A 17,549-nucleotide genomic window follows, 5' to 3' on the forward strand; every position below is an offset into this window, starting at 1 on the left:
TCAAAGTTTGCACCATCCCCTTTTTCAGGGGCTAAACCCAGAAGAGACGAGCACCTACAATTACTCTGACAGTTCCCTCATTTCCCTCTTGCGCACAGGAGGCTCACGCTGACTCTCTCATCCATTAGCTCCTGCGAAACTACAAACTCAAGGGACTTGGGTACAGCTCTTGTTTTGGGATGCAGACACAGAAGTGGGATTCCAGCTGTGGCAATAAGGGCATTGAGCAGGTGGAGCAGAGTGATGGATCAAACTCCCTTCTGTGGGCTGCAAGCCAGGCTGTGAACGCTGCAGGAAATAAACACCTTTGCCTGCCCTGGCTGGGTGCGAGGAGGCACAGCCAGACTCAGATTTCACCTGTGGATTTTACAAGAATTGTAAACAGATTTGACTACCCAACCTGCAGAAGAAGTAGGCAGGAGAAAATTAGCAACCAGAATTACCCCTGTGAGAAAGGTTCAACCATGAGAATTTCTGACTGCATGTCCAGTGGTCCCAAACAACTGAACAGCCCACAGACCAGTTACAGCTGATAGTTCCACTTTGAGGAAAAATCCTGTACCACTATCATTTTAATATAAACACTAAAATTCATACTATACAACAGCATAGCCAGCCAAACTTTGAGGAGAAGTAATTTTAAGGAACAGTGTATTTCTGACACCTAAAAAGAGGTGGCAATGCCTGCTGCCTTTAACCATTTTCAGAGAAAATGCAAATCATGTGGGCCAGTGAGAGCATGAAGAAGGGAAATGAAGTGCCGGGTCAATCCATGGTTATACTTCCTTAGTTGGCTCTGCTCTAATTCCAACTTTGTGGAAGCCTGTGCTGATCCAGGAGGAGCAGCACCCCTGGGACAGACTGCAGGCTGTGCCCCTACAAAGGCTTCCCTTACAGACTTTAAGACACTTTTCCTCAATGCACGAGTCACTGATTTGTTCTTGAAACTCCCTGTGATGAAATGAAGGACCCAAAAGCATTTAATTGTTGAACACATAAAAGGAAGTATATTTAAAATAAAAAAAAATTGGTCAGACTGTAGAGTCAATTACCATTTTTAAAGGAATTTACAGGGCTGTTGTAGATGAGTCTTTTGGAATAGTCAGTTTATCGCAATGTCTAAACTGGTTTCTTCATTGCACAGTATTTTCTTTTAAAATGTGTGCATCTTTAAACAATTACATACATATTAAAAATCAGCATTTCTTTGCTTCAACTTAATTAAAACGTTAATACTCTCAGACAACACAGATCTGAAATGGTGAAACCAGTAACTGCCCCCTCCCACCTTACAACAAATTAAATTGAGACAAAATTACAAACACATTTCACTACATGATTATTATTAATAAAAATCAGTTTTTCTTTTTTTTTTTTTTTTTTTATAAAGTTGCCCAAAATGCAAGGGATGTGCATAGGTTTACAACTTAGTCAGAATAATATTTTGCTTTATTCCCTTGGGTACGTGTTCCCATGAACGGAATGTACTTTGCTGTAGATTACAGGTTTTATCAACACAGATACACCAACAGCATGAACGCTTGCGACTGTCCACATGCATTAAGAGTCAAGACCCAATTTCAAATTTCTAAAACTTTTACAGAGTTCTTCAAAGAGACAGTATCACATTACCTGGATGTTACACTAAAGTACTTAAAAATACTATCCTAGGAGAGAAAAAAAAAAAAACAAAACAAAAAAGCGCGAAAAAAAAAGGCCTTTAAAATTTATGAATTTGTTTCATAACCACTAGACTAATTACTTCAAATAAATAAAGGAAAGCAAAGTATTCCAATCCATAAAATCAGACTCTAAAAAGAATGTAGTGTTCCACCCCCAAGTTAAGGTAACAGAATCATATTATTATTACTATTAAAATAGATTATAGAAAGCAGCATCTATTTTGTGCAGTTTTTAGGGGCCCTTGAAATAAAAAGCTATGATTTCCAAAAATATAACATTCCAAAGGACTGAATAATACATATATTTAAAGATACATTTTATTAAAGTTTAGGAGAAATGATTAAAAAAAAGATACTGTCTCTTTAAATTAGTGTTTCGTCTTTTGTTCCCCCTCCTCCTATCTATTCGGACATGACAATAATTATATTTTAGGTCACACTACATCTAGGTAGTCTCTAGGGGCCAAGACCTGTTGACACAAGGTCAATAACGAAGAGGTTTTCCATGTATGAGGTGGTTCCCAGTAATGACAAATTTTTTTTTTTTTCTACTCAATTCTCTCATTCCCGGTCTAGTAGACCCAGGAGACCGGGACCCACTGGGAGGCTGTACACACAAGCTCGATGGCTTCCTCCAGGTGCCTGATGGTTTCATCAATCTCATTGTTGATAATTGTTAGGTCAAAGTAGTGTGCATATGTTCTCTGTAAGATTTCGGACTCCTTCTGCAGGCGCTGAAGCGATTCATCCTGTTCGTCAGCCAGGGAAGAAAACGGGAGAAAAGAAAAGTTGGATCATTTCATGCTCTTCCACAACAGCTACTCAACTGAGAAGGAAATGGCCAAAAAGGCCTCAAGGAGTTGAGGTGCTTTAGCTCTCCCACCTACAGCTATGGGAATCACAAAGGAGAAAGGGCAGTTTCCCTCTGGAAGCTGACACTCAAACAGCACTCGGTTAATGACATTCTTGGAGACAAAACACAGCTCTAGCGTTAAAAAAAGCAAAGTAGAGGGTGGAAGCTTGGAAAAGCAGCAATGGAGATCACATGTGAATAAATCAGACACAGTGCACAAGTAAGAGCTACTGGGCCTATGTCCTAGTGAGAACACGAGAAACAGGAGGAGAGGGAGAGGGTGTCTGTCAGGTATCAGCTGTTCCCAGTTTTGGTAATGTTTTCTGTTCAACACCAATCTTCTGGGTCTACTTCCTTTAACAATTTACTGATAAGGAAGTTCTCACTCCACATTACTCCTCTGTGGTTTCTATCTCAGAGCAGGGTGTTTCCAGCCCCTCTCCGTGTGAATCAGGCAGCCAAGGAGATGAACCAGGCAGCCAGGACATCAGACCTTTGTTAGTAAGGTCTGCCTGCCTGAAGGAGCTGGATGCAAAAGGCTTCTTCCCAGGGCTCTGCAGCAATTTTAAGTGTGAATTCTCTTCCTGCAGATTTCCTTATGAATTAAAAAAAAAACCAAACCAAGAAACCCATTTGCTGTTTTCAGGAACCTTGAGACAGCCACAGGAAAGCAATCAAGTCTTTCCTGTCCTGCAGGTTGGGGGTGGATATGTTGCAAAATGACTCCTGCTGCTCTACAGTATCCAGAGGCTCATTCTACTTGATCAGTCAGCTGGGATACACTTTTCTAGACAGAGTTTTAGGCTGCAGAAAGTACAGACAGTGCCCACAGCTTTTTGACTAGAAATTGTTCTGGAAACAGAATTTTATCCGGCTGTTGAGATGACCTCCACCTTTTTTTTTTTTCTGTTTCAGCTTCCCAAGTATTTGTATTTACAGTGACAAGTAGCTGTGGAACAATAGCTTTCAGGCCTGCTGAAGGAAACAACCTGCTCTGAGACAGTTCTCCTTCCCTGTAGCAATGAAACCAGCCACTTCTGGAGGAGAAGTTCTCTGCCAAAGTTACAGTTCTGCTTCTCTCCTGAAGCTGCAGCCTCAGATGGGGAGGGGACAGTGTGGTGTGGTTGTCTTCACTTGAAAATTGTTACAAATCTCATTCCAAGTCAGGCAAATATGCCTCACATGCATTTCTGTACGAGGGATGTGTCCTGTATGGGCCATTATGCACCACCAGCAACTCCTGGAACTTCTGTAGAAATTTCAGTGTTTGCAAATTTAATTTATGCTATTAACAAGCAGAACAATGTGGATCAATACTAGTATTAAATATTTTTGTGGAATATTTCATATGGCCCAGTGTCTTTAAGCCAAAACCCTAGTCAGGTAAACTTCCAACTTCTCACAGATTCCAAAAGAGACATCAATTTGTTATCAGCTGAGCATTGAGCCTTTCCTGCTTACATTAACCTAGAAAGGAAGGTCAATAACTTGTCATGCACAGTATTTTCAGTCCTTTAAATGTATCCAGCTAAGATTAATTTTGTATTTATAGTCTGTCTTGTCCAAATCATATTGTACCTTGAAAAGAGTTTTAATCTCATGACACAGGGATAACAGTACCTGAAAAGCTCCTGGAAGCCTTAGAACTGTTAAGTCCCTATGCAGATTTTGAATTGTTACTCAGATTTCCCATCAATGTTACTTTTACCTACAGGTATGGCCTTTTCTCACTAGAGTATTTATCTTACTGTCACTGACAATGAAAATCTGAAAATCTTGCAGCCATTTCATCTTAAAAAACCCCAACTGGTAAAGTTTACCTTGCACACACAGATGTCACAAAACTAAGTGTTTCAAAAATCCATTAAATTTCAGTATTTTTCTGACTTAGCTACTCCTAGATCCAACTTTACTGGGATCAAAGTGGTCCGTATTTTGGAATATCTAAATTTCCCAGCCTGTTGGAAATGTAAATCATTACTTCTTTCATATACTTTTATGGGCAATAGTAAGTTTGGGATAGGCCATTGCAACAAGTTTCAAATAGGTTCAAACTTTCCAAACCTCAGGAAAAGGAAAAGAGATTAAAAGTTCTTGATTTTTGTTTCATTCTGGGTCTAAATTTCACCCATGGTTGTGATAGTGTATCTATTTGTACATGTCAGACTTGGCTGTTTTCTCTGAGTCTGCAAGACTTAAATACCAAAATTAATCTTTGAAGCTAGCTGCAATCAAAGCATTTGCTGTAGTAAGTTCCTCTCAATTCCTCTAAAATGTCTTAATTAAATTTTGCATACTGAACATCCCAGATTATGTTCCAAGAAGGAAAATCTTCAGCAGTTGTACTCTCAATAGTGTCAAGAAAGAAGGTATTTATCAAAATGTTCAGTGAGCTGCAGACAGATGAATGGCCACAACTTAAGAAACTTAACATTTGTGAGCACAACATCTGCCTTTTCTTCCCTCAGCTCTTGTGCAATAGGCATTTTATGTGGGTCTAGTTGCAGCGTGTTCATTTTTGGATCTGACTTTTTCTTCCTAATTCAGTTCACTTTCCTAATCTTCTCTCCTTTTCCACCACAGCTGCAAGGAGTGAAATATGGCTTTATCCATGAAATACCCCCATCTACATAAAGGCTGCCAGTGGCACCTTCACTCTCTGAGGGCTGGGGTTTTTCTGGCCTAAAGTACCTAGCACAAACAGCTGCCACTTGTGGCAATCGAAGCCCAGCCCAACAAATTATTAATACTCCCTTCTAAAGCTGTGGACAACGTGTAAACACCATCAGGCCTTCGCCAGTTTTGCTTCAATAGAAAGAAATTCTCAATTTAAACAGCTGGTGAACTCCACACTTCGTAAGAAAAATTCCTTTTATTCTTTGGCTGTTGGAAGGGAGGAAGCACAGCTAGAAGTCTGAAGAATTTGGCTCAGTAAGGTTTACAGCAAACAAATGGAGCCTGTGATCTCTTTGCTGCTGTCTGGGCAATGGAGGTAGGAACAGCTGGAGGACAGAGACTACGCCAAGGTTTTCTGATATGCTCCCTCCTCTCTCTGTTTTAGCACTACAGCAACCATCTGATTTAAGCTCCCTCTATGATTAGATGGGTGGGTGCACTCTAGGAGATTCCCTGTATGGTTTACATTGGTCTTGTGCTTTGCAGAACTGCTCCCAGTGCATGGCTATATTCACTGGAAAGGATAGTATTTTGCCTCCTGACTCTTGCTGTGTGGGCCTCGATTGCTGAGACATTTTGTGTGGTATTTGACAGGCTAAAGTGTCTCAAGAGAGACACTGTTAGGATCAGGCCTCTGCACTGATTTTACCACAAAGTTCAGATTACCTCTGTAAGAGCAGAAAGTTTAATCTACAGTCTCTTTTTTCACTAGCAGATAATTTTAGGGCAGATATCAAAAGTCATTATTACATTAAATTTTGACTCCAATGGCAGAAGTAATGTTGAATGGGAACAAGCAGATCTACGTTCTAGAACTACTGCAATAACTTGTCAGCCCCTAGTACTTACAGGCAGTTTTCTGCACCATTTTGGCAGCTATGTACAATTAGTACGAATGCAGGAAAATGAAAGAAAAACAAAGATGAAATTTAAGAGAACATGGGGAGGGAAAAAAGGACAGTCATTTACAGAAGTGTTTGCAAAAAGCACAAGTAAAATAAAACAAGGCAGGGCAAGAGGATCAACAGAAAGGGACACTCATTATGCAAATGAACCTTTCAAGAAGGAAGCATGAATGGGAAATAGGAAACACACACTCCTCACCCTTGTTTCCTGCCTTGCAGGCTGCTACCACACAGACACACTTTGCTTGTCTGCCCAGAAAACCTCGGGAAACAAGATCCTGTGTTTGGGTAAGGTCTGTTGCTATTACCATTGCCTGCCCCTCCCTTTCCTTAACTTTAATTGATTAATAAATTAGCATGTTTTGTACATGTGGCCTTGATTCAGCAATTCATGTGCCTGGGTGAAACCCTGCAGGCACAGAGACTTTTGTCACAGGAGCTTAAAATAAAGACAGTTTTACAGCATAAATGCAAATATTTAGAACATAACACTTTTACTAATATTTCTTTGGCATGAGCATGTATTTCCCCACCACTACTATAAAAGGCACATTTTTGTTCTCTTCCCAGTGTATGAGGGAAAACATTTTTCTCCCTCACATGAATTGTCCCAATTATCTCTGTATTACATACTACAACTGGAAGTTTAAAATTTAAGTACCACTGGCAGATGAGTGAGGCCAAGGAAAGACTATCTGGGAGCTGAGACAGGTATGGGGGCAACAAGCCCAGGCAATTATGTAATTTTACAGGGTATCTGATGCAATGCTATTTGTTTACACAAAGGCAAATTCTGTGTAGATTACGAAATTCTAGTATTTTATCAAGATTGTACCAATTCACAGTATCACACCAGCAGTTACATAAAGTGTCACTTCACTAACATGGCAAATTGTGCTGTGCTGAGAGATCTTTGTCTTTACACTCTCGAATTGTACCATTAGGGTGTGGGTCCCTAAGACAGTGAAATGACATAACTCAATGCTGTGAAAGTGAATAGAAGCTTCTTCCCCCTCCCATCCCCTCTTTCACTGCTTGTTCTAGCACTGGTGCTTAAAATTGAATAAAATCCAATTTGGAGTTAAAGTAGCCCACTAAAGTATCATAAATGAACTAAGAGAATGCCTCAGTTGCCAGTAGAATTCCAGCTTGAGGCCAAAATTCTTCACTTTCCACTTTTGATTTGAATAATCATTCAGGATATTTGCATTTAAATATGTTTGTCTTGCTCCTTCTTTTCCTGCAAGCCTCTGCAGTGATGTCATAGCTTCATGCTTATGATACTGTAATTACACTTCTGCTGTAGTGACACAGTTTCTGACTTTGTGCTTTGATGATCAAGGAGACATCTAGGAGATTTGGAATAGATTCATGATCAAATCCAATAGATGAAATGCTTTAATATCATGGTTTAAGGAAGACTGAGCAAATTAAGTGTTTGTGAAAATGCTCTTTGCCTTCGTGTGAGCTAAATCCAGAATTGCTTGGTATCCTTGAAATCAGTAGGAATCTGCAGAGCAGATACTCCATAAAAACTAAGTAGAAAATGTAGGACATGGATTTCCATGAATACTTAGCATTATTCCACAAGCAACTGGGAACTTGGGTCAAAGCTTCCAATTCTTAGAGGACAGTTGTCAAGATGAATAAGCCTATTTTCCTTTATTTGCTGTGCAGGGAAAATGCTAAAGCTAAAGGTGGGATCAGTGCTGGCATTGCAACTCACAACTGAGTAATTTGTGCCAATGATTTGGAAATGGATCTTTGAACTGGAGCAGGGAATGAAATAAAAGAATGTACTTCTAGAATACAGCACATGGATCCTTCCTCTTGAGGCCCACATTTTGAATTACTGGTTCATAAACAATAAATGTATCTCAATCAACTTAATAAAGCTGTCAATCAATTATTTTTCTGCCTCTTCATTTACAGACAAGGCAGTAATTAAAGAGTCTGATCTGCACATTTGTATCTCATCCTTAATTCTGTCTCTGACAGGACATCAGATTGTAATATGCCATACCTCATTAATGCCTGGGGTAATCGTAGGTGCAGCAATAAAAACAACAAAAGGAGCAAATTCTGCAGTTCTCAGGACCTTCAATGCCTAGGAGAAAAAAAATCAGATACTTTAGAGGAAAACCCCAACAATCAATGTGAAGTAAGTTTAGTCACACAAGCAAAAGACACAAATTTATGATCTACCAGTGCTGGATTTGTTTTTAACTGAATCAGAGTCAAGACCTTAGTAATTCAGACACCCAATTTTTTCTATTATGTTACATTTTTGGTGGTCAAAACACGTATTTATCCTTAAAGGGAGTTTATGAGACAGTAAAAGCTTTAGCATTTTCAGAGAGCCTCTTCCCATACAGTCTCAAAGTGTGTGGAATTCTGTTTACATTTAAACTGATTGATGAAACACCATGCAAAAAAAATTCAGTTGTGCCATAAATAGGGAAAAGAGCCAAATGTGTTTTAAAATATTGATGAGAATATAATTTTTATTATTATAAAATCATTATTTTTTAAACAAATCAAAATGTGATGTGAAAAATTTGACGTTTTAAAAAAGTGAGAATAGCACTAAATGCAGGAAATACAACTCCAATCCCCTGAACCAAATCTGTGCAAAAGAGAAGAGTTCTCAGTAAAGAGTTGTCTTACTCATAATGAACTGTGTGACACAGAGCTGCCAGATGTGAAACCCTGTTACAGATCCAGGCTCGACTCAAGTGCAGTACCGTGAGTTAAACACCTCAGCTGAACTCAAAAGGGATGGACGTGATAAAGTCAGACCACTAAAAGTCTCTCTGGTTTTGCTCTTTCCATTTCCTGTCTTCTCCAAAGCTTTTTCTTTTTAAAGAAACCAGCAAAAGAAACCCCCCACAATCCACCCTTTCCCTGAGCTAAAAGGTTTTCATCTTTGCTACTTGAAACCCACCAACAGGAATCACCTCTGCCAACCTGCTCCAAACTAGAGACAAACCCCGTAAGGGAAATGCAAGAAAACCCTTGTAACTAAGAGTGCCTGAGGGAAAATAGGAAAGTGGTGTAAGACAACCAGGAGTAAGCCCACAAACAGGTTGGCCTCAATGAGCTGAGATGGATAAATGAGGAAGCTGGTTAGGCAAGTGGCTTGCTGGACACAAGCTGGAGGAAGTGTGGCAAAGGGAGCTGTTACCAAATGTAAATATATTCTAACAAAGATTAAAACCACTTCTGAGAATTGTACAGCTTTTGAATAATGCATGTTGAAAAAGTTTATCAACAGAGGCTGCTGTTAACAGCTGTTCCATTTGAACTAATTATAAATGCTGCTCTTCCTGAACACTGTTAAATGTGGGATTTTATTTTTAAGAACACCACCACACCATCATATTCTGTCTTAAATAATTTAGTCAGGTATCTCATTTCTATTGTGAAATTCTTAGAAGAATTTGAAGTTGTTGAATCCATTCACGATGAAGAAACAAATCAGCAAATTTAAGCAGATAACACTGGTCTTAATTTTGTCTTTCCTCCCATTTCCTTCCATCTGCTAGAATAACATAAACATTACAATTGGCCATATTCATGTTGTTCTACTTAACAAAGTACATAAACAGAGCCCTGTGAATTGACTGTAATGACTACACAGATGTTTCAAAGGAAATGTGTCAGAATTTTCCACAGATTTTATACAATGAATAAACAAACTATTAGAGTTTCTTGAGAGCCTCATTTTTCTTTCTCCTGTGTTCTTCTAACCAGATGATTACCAGAATCCCACTTCACAGACTGATACCCTGGTGGTCCAAGGACTTTTGCTCCACATCACTTTATGCAGCACTTATCTAGTGTGCAATCAATAAAAACATCTCAGAGAAGGATTTGTGATGAGTCCTATTTTTATACACTTCTAATTAGTTACCTGAGGTTCTACGTCAAGTATTGCAATTAGTCCCTGCTCATGGATCTTTCGTATTGTTTCCAGTTTTGTCCCATACATTGCATCCTCGTGGCTGCCATATTCCAAATATTCATTGTTTGATATATCCTGCATCATTTGGTCATGTGATACAAAGTAGTAATTTTTGCCATTTTCTTCATCTTTCTTTGGAGGTCTGGTTGTGTCTGAAAATACAAAATATTTCAGTACAGAAGCAATATTAAGGTTACAGATGGCTCCTTTTTTGTTTGTTTATCAGTACTTACTCACTGAATGATGACCTGTCAAATCACATACAGAGCAATGAAATATGAGGCAGTCAGAAAGGCAATGGGAAAAGCAGAAGTTTGAGGGATGTGTTGGGAAAAGCAAGTGAAGAAGGGTCCCTAGGTCTACTGGACTTAAGATACTCATATTTCTCCTAAATCTTTTTCTGTCCTAAAACCATTTCTGCATTTGCCTTTTTTATTTTTTTTTAATTTAAGTTTTTATGAGGTTTTTATGAACATGAAAAGGATAAGTCTAAAAAGCAGTCTAAAAACCTGATTACCTGCGATCAAGAGAGGTGAAAGCTACTTAGGAATAACATACTTTTTGAAAATACTGCTTCTACAGACCTATGTGGTGAGAGAAGTATGGCCTACCAACCCTTTGAATTAACTGCCATTGTGTGTGGCCTGATCATTTTGATCAGGTTCTCAGTATGTAGATAATTTCTTCATAAAACATTCTCCAAAACTCCTCACCCAATTTAAGGCTCATCTCAAAAGCTACCTACTATACCATGGTTTTGTAAAGGAATGCAGAAAATGCATCTTTTTAGTCTTCTTATAAGATCAGTGAAACAATCTCAGTGCTTCCACAGAGCAGGAACCTAACGCAGGCAACCTAAGGCATGTTCATCATGGTATAGGTGGGTCCATTTAAAAAGCATTTGCAGATGAAATAACCATAGTTTCTGTGAAGAAAATTAAATGAGTGTCACTTCTGAGCCATGTATGGCATTTCTGAGGTCAGTGTGAAATAGAGTGGACAGGTAGGGGCTGGATGCTCTTGTTTTGGTGTGTTTAGCTTAAGGAAAAAGGATGCATCTCCAAGAGATCATGTGATGGGATCTGCAATTCCTTCCAGGACATTGATAAAAATCGTCATGAAGGGAAAACACATCCATGCTCTTCATAACATCCCACTTGTAAGCAGTGAAACTAATTGTGTTTTCTTTTACTTATTGTCATCTCTGGAAACTTGAAGTTACTTTAGTGTAATACCAGTCCTCAAGACTAGGCTGTGAGAAAGGATTAAAACATTAAATTCCTCTAAATCCAGTTCATATTTCTTCTCAAGAGAATTATACACAATAAAAAAAGAGAAATCTTTTATCCTTCCTTCTAAATGAAACCTTTGGGGTACGAAGAAGTATGCCTAACCAGAAGCTTTTAAATAACGATCACTTGATGCAAAAGTGGTATTTTTTTCCACTCTTCCCTTTTGAAAAAGCAGAAGAAACACACCCAGTCCTACCACAGCTCCCACCTTTAAGGCAGGAGCTGGACACACGCAGCAGAACAAGGATGACTCAAACAATTTTGTCGCAGGGTGAACGTTGCTACTTACGAGGAATGGGGTAAGCAAATCTGTCCGGATGTTTTGTGATGAGTGTGTTTTTTATGTGTCTTCTTCCGACACCGTGTGCACCTGATCCACAACACAAAAAAATGATTTAGAAATTTTCCACCAGAAAGGCTTCAAAATTATGTTGCTGTGTTCAGAAAAGTAACTGAAAATTACCTAGTAAGACTAGTGTTTTCCTTTTGAATGCTGGCAGCTTTACTACTTCTTCATATGTGACGAGATCTAATTGATCAAACACTAAAACACAAAAGAAAGCCCCAAAGGATAAGAAAAAAGACATATTAAGGGTGACAATTCTGCTACAAATTATAATTTTAGCAAATTTTAGATTTATAATACAAAGTAACATGTTACAGAAAATAAAACCATTCATTCCTTAGGCAATTTTAACAAGAATGTTCATTTAAAAAACTGTTGAGGGCAGTAACAAAGCTACCGAGATGCTCAGCAAAGTTTGCATGTCCTTTCATGCAGTGTTCAGCAGACCACAAAAATCAGCTAAAACAGCATGCCATTCACGTTTGCATTCCTAAGAAATAGCAATACTAAAGAAAAATCTGTAGACAGTGACTGACATGAATACAATATGAGAACATCTATTTACACTGAAGATAAGGATACTTTCATAATAATGTTTTAACAAGATCTATGAGAAATGCACAGAGAAGAGTGTTAATACTTTGTGGTATTTATTATTTCAAACCACACCATTTACTTGTAATTAGAGTTCTCTTTAAACACACGTGCTAATTAAACTGACATGCTTTTAAAACTTGTGACAGAATGAAGAATTCTAATGAAAAGTGATGGCATTACATAAAAGAACCTCCACCATATTTAGGGAAAAATTGCAAAAGTATTATTTCAGATATCATTTCAACTGCAGTTGAAATTGGATGAATTCAATCATGCCTATAAATCTGTTGTCAATTGCCAAGGAATATTACGATTGACAAATCAAGTTCTGTTCATTAATAACAGCTTATTCCTCCTGTGCCCATTAACACATCATCTCTGGTAACTCTTGCTGAATTCTATGAAAGGAGCAGCCAGGAGGCAGTTATTTATATCTGTAAAGATTACAGCATTCAGCAATTGTGGAGCAGAATAACGAACAAGAGTTCTCAGTTCTGTATTTTTGCACGCTCTGAAAAGGAGGGAGGAGAGACTCCATCTAAACTATGGGATCTCTGAGTGTTTCCAAGTCTTAAGTGGTGTATCCACCTCCACTATATACAATCCATCTTTTAGGATGAGTGTGGATAACTCTCAGTTTTTCAATTTGATGGCAGTCTTTTTACCTGAGAGAAAAAGTCCAACAGCTTCAATTTGGTCAAACTACAAATCAGCCAATTGACACACTCGACTCTTTAAGGCCTTGAAAAGATACAGATATGAAAATGTCCTAGTCCATTTGAAGCATTTTGAATTTCATCCTAAAGAAGAATCTCTTTCAACCTTTCCCCAAATACTACAAGCAAGAATTTAGTCATATTTTTCTTCCATTCTGCAGTGGAATTCTTACTCTTGTCCTTTTTGCAACTTTACAGTATTGAAACAAATTAAAAATTCATTTCATATTAAAGATCTAAAACACACTAAACAGCTTTACCATTCTAACCACCCAAGACTGCACGTGTCTTTTTCCATTGAAAAATAATAATAATAATAACAAATCCTTTATTTTCTTCTTGAACAAAACCACATTGTGTTAGATACAAACAACAGGAACAAACATCAGAAATGACACATATCAATGCCTTCATCACAAAGTAGTAGCATGGAGAAGATGTGTCTCAGTCTACATGGATTTAACTAATGATTGTGGGGTTCTCAAATGCAAAAGAAAAATGATTAATTTCTTAATATACAACGATAGGAGGAATACAGGGCACACTTAAAGACTGAACTTCAATGCTTCTGTGTTACTAGCTAAGAAAGAAAAGGAGTTCTTGAAAGGAAACAGTAAGAAGCAAATAAAGAGGCATTGTCACTTGACAGGTTACTTACATGCACAGAGGCCATTGGGAGTAAGACAGCATGAAAAATGCACAGGGGTCATTGAGATATGGCTTGTAATATATTAGTAAAATAAAAAGTATATGCACAAAATAAACTTTACCATGCAATAGTCTAAACACAAGGCAAATAAATCACATTAAGAAATGATAAACATATTTTATAAAAGCCTGGCAATTTTCTACATTATGCATAATATGAAGCATAGCTCTGGTATGTTCTTTCCTGAAGCCCTGCAATAATTTTTCAGCGAAATAAATAAAAGATATATCTAGATATCACTGCAGCATATCTCTAGAGCATTTATAAAAATGTCAGTGAATCTAATAATGAAAAAGATATTTCATTTTTTTCTGTGGGCTGTGGTTTAAAACTGATTTTATACTGATAAAACACATGCTCATGAAATTGCCTAATACTCTAATATGAAGCATGGAGGAAAGAACAACAGGATTACATTTTCTGGTAAAGGAGAATGTATTTGCTTCTAAAAAGTAACTGAAATCATCTCCTGTTTACTTTATAAACTGCGTCTGATTTGCAGAATAATCTCATTTCTACTTCCAGTAATATTCCCAATACACCACACCAGCTCTCAAATCATTAGCTGGCCACACAAATCTGAGTTGACTATGAACTATTTTACTGGGTCATTTCTCAGCACCCCAGATCAGTTTCACTCCTAAGAGAAAAATAACACACAAGTCCAAACAGATTACACACTGCTGATCAATTTATTTAATTTTATACTAGGATATAAGAGAAATAAATTCTACTTTCCTGTAAGAGCAACATTTTGACAATGACTCTACTTGGTTTGGATCCAGCAGAAGAAAGATCTGGTTTTGATCCTGAGACAGAAGCACTGAAAGGTTGCAAGGGCCAGTGTTGCCATATTTCTGACTAACAATCCTGGTTGAGACAGAGCACTTCAGAGAATGTGAATTCAGTGCCACCTCAGTTAAACCTGAGCTCACACGAACACCAAAGCAATTCATAATACTCATATATTGAATATCCTGTATTTGGTGTCATTCCCTGGAATATTATTGGCATCACCTTCAGTACCTCAGGGACACTAAGATCAATAACATTTCTACAAGAAATCTTGATTTCAATCTGTGCTTCCATTAACTTTTTGACTTAAGGGAAAGGGAAAGTTGTATTCTGAAGGGAAGAGTTTCTTTTATGGTCATTATCGTAATTTTTAATGTTCTTATTTCTAGTTTGGCAAACACTTGCTCTGATATAAAACCAATAATGATATCACAGCACTACTGGTGAAGGCAGGTGAACTGTGTGAATCAAAGTGCTGTCAACCTTCTCCAAAATGTCTCCCTAGGTCAAGACTGGAAAGTCTAGATTCCTTTCCTTTCAGGAATTTAATAGATGCAAATCTTTGAGCTAGCTCTGCTCCTACCGTACTGCCTGCTCCTTCTCCTTCCCTGGCTATCCTTCCTTTAGCTCACTCCTTTGTAGCAGGCCCTGCTTACTCACACTGACATTTTTAGTTCTGTATTTGCATTGAGAAATGCATTAAGAAATGTATCTGCCCTAAAGAAAAAAATCCATGGTTTTTTTTGGGTTGTTCTTGATCCAGTTCACAGCATGGCCACAACAGAAGGGAGGAGCAAGGCTGTGGGAATGTGTGCTGGGAGCAATCAATTATTATCAATATCTCAAGTACCTCGAGACCAGTACTGTCAAAGACTTTGGCTCATAAAATCCAGATTATTCTCAACAGCTTTTGTTATAGCCATAATTAGTAAAATGTGGTTGAGCGTTACTGCAACGAAGGGGAAACATAAGAACAACTAGAGTGTTAAACCAGCAAAAGGAAGGAAACTACTTAAAGCTTTCAATCTGCTTGTGAGGGCTTTTCAGGGTAACAAATAGTTTTATATTCACCTGTGAACATCTTAAATGCAACACTGAATCAAAAAGTATGAATGATAATTACTGTTCTTCGATTTCTTAGAATTTACTTTCAAATTACTTTTAAGGAAACGTTTTCTGTAGTAGCGACACATTATGAGCTCTTAAACTGCACACAGATTGTGCAGGTAAAGAGAAATATGTGAAAAGATGGATTTATATTGTTTAATAGGTGTGTTCAAGGATGCAACTGAAAAAAACCTCCAGAAATTAATGTCATATAAAATACTGTCACTACACTGCTTGGACAGGTACATCTTTTGATTCTAATAAAAATCTCTGCAAGTCTCTCAGGAGACCACAGCAACATAAGCATCACAGAACGTGATATCAATGCAGGAGCAACAGAAAAGTGTTGAAAAGCAGTTTCAGCACATTAAATATTTATATTAAAAGAAGAAGCAAATTCAGCTCACAAATGAAGGGGTCTTTCTTCTTTACTACTAAAACTAATGAATTTTGCTTTACAAGGATCTCTTACTCTACACTTTCAAAATTTTCTAAAGCAATTCATTTTTTCAGTAGTCTAAACTGAAACCCCGAACTCAGGATTCAAGCAAAAATCACTGCAGGGAGGATAAACCTCCACAGCTGGTTCTATCTGGTAACTGTAAATAACACATTGACTATACAATGGCTCTTATTCCACTTCCAGCTGTACCACTTCAACAAAAATGCTCTTTCATGATGTTTTCACATATCTATAACTATATACACACATTAACAAGGATGACACAGAACAGTCTTCTGTAGAGCACAGGGTAATTATACAGGTTGCAAAAATCATATCCTGTTGGTTTCTAATGCTGCTTTAAACATAAACTCCCAAACAATCTAAGCCTGTTATCAGGATATACTATGATGCACTGATTTTGTGGCAGCTTGCCTCTCACTGACTAAGCTCTAGGCTTAAATAGCAAAGAACAAGCAGAGTAACGTTGGCGTAATTAGAATTTTACTTATATTTTCCTAAGTAACTCATTAGGTTCATATAAGAGTGCCAGCAGAACAATTAATGGCAAGGCTTAAACTGCAAAGAATGTAACCTGTTAAAGATACCTGCATTTTTTGTTCATACCTGCATTGTGCTTTGCCAAATATTTGTCTTTGTACTGCTTTTTTTTCTTTCCAAACCAAGTACAGCTGGCCTGTTGCTCCTGTTTGGTCTTCTCCATGGCAATACAAGCAACTCGCCTGACATATGGAGGAGAAAGAAACATTTTCTGTTGTAATCAAGGATCTTAAATAAGCTGCACAGAATGAATTAGAAAAGTAAGACTTTTTTTATAGAACAAGAAAACAGTAAAACTTTTAACAACATTTTTGTTTTGATGACTTAAAAGAACACACACACACATATATATATATATAGGGGTATTTTGATGGAAGAATATTTTCCTAGAGGTAGATGATACAAGCTCACAGATGAAGTGAGCATGGGAGGAAGGGCAGCTCCTGAAATGAATCCAGACCATTCTGCAGCAGATCAGAATGGAAGAGCACAAGGTCTGGAAAGACCACCATGGTCTGAATTACTGCAGAGCAAGTGGTGCTGTGGGACTGTTTGGAAGGTGATCTTTGGGGTGAAGCACTGCAAGGTACACCTGTGCCTCCCTTATGCCAGGGCTTGCACAGAGCTCAGGAGATGGAACTAAAGGTCTTGTGTGCCTCTGTTTCTCTTCTGAAAAAATCTCCCTCAGCCAGTCCAGGAGGCACAGGAGCTGTTAAACCCCGTGCAGAACTCCAATTCTTTTATGGAGCAAATCCTGTATGAAGTATTTTGGGCTAGACTATCCATGCTGATAAACTTTGTTGAGTTATGGCCATATCTTCCAAGGCCCAGGACTTGCTTGCCAGAATTTGTGATGATGCATTTCAACTTTTTCCTAAACAGCTCCTGCAAGAGGCTGTTTAAA

General features: G+C 38.0%; 1 protein-coding gene across 2 annotated transcripts in view; it reads right to left on the reverse strand.

Moving 5' to 3' along the window:
- Positions 1-1,011: 1,011 nt before the first annotated feature.
- The window catches only part of CASK (calcium/calmodulin dependent serine protein kinase), a 187,865-nt gene continuing 171,327 nt past the window's right edge, over positions 1,012-17,549 (reverse strand). For both annotated transcript variants that reach the window (XM_082279194.1, XM_082279193.1), the window contains 6 exons: positions 16,712-16,827; positions 11,836-11,916; positions 11,662-11,742; positions 10,030-10,232; positions 8,140-8,223; positions 1,012-2,431 (listed from right to left, as the gene is read on the reverse strand). In XM_082279194.1, the coding sequence (XP_082135320.1) occupies positions 2,255-2,431; positions 8,140-8,223; positions 10,030-10,232; positions 11,662-11,742; positions 11,836-11,916; positions 16,712-16,827 (742 nt within the window). In that variant the 3' untranslated portion in view covers positions 1,012-2,254. The remainder of the gene's footprint in view (positions 2,432-8,139; positions 8,224-10,029; positions 10,233-11,661; positions 11,743-11,835; positions 11,917-16,711; positions 16,828-17,549) is intronic.

The sequence above is a fragment of the Coloeus monedula genome (assembly GCF_965178545.1).
Source record: "Coloeus monedula genome assembly, chromosome: 3".
NCBI classification, from domain to species: Eukaryota; Metazoa; Chordata; class Aves; order Passeriformes; family Corvidae; genus Coloeus; species Coloeus monedula.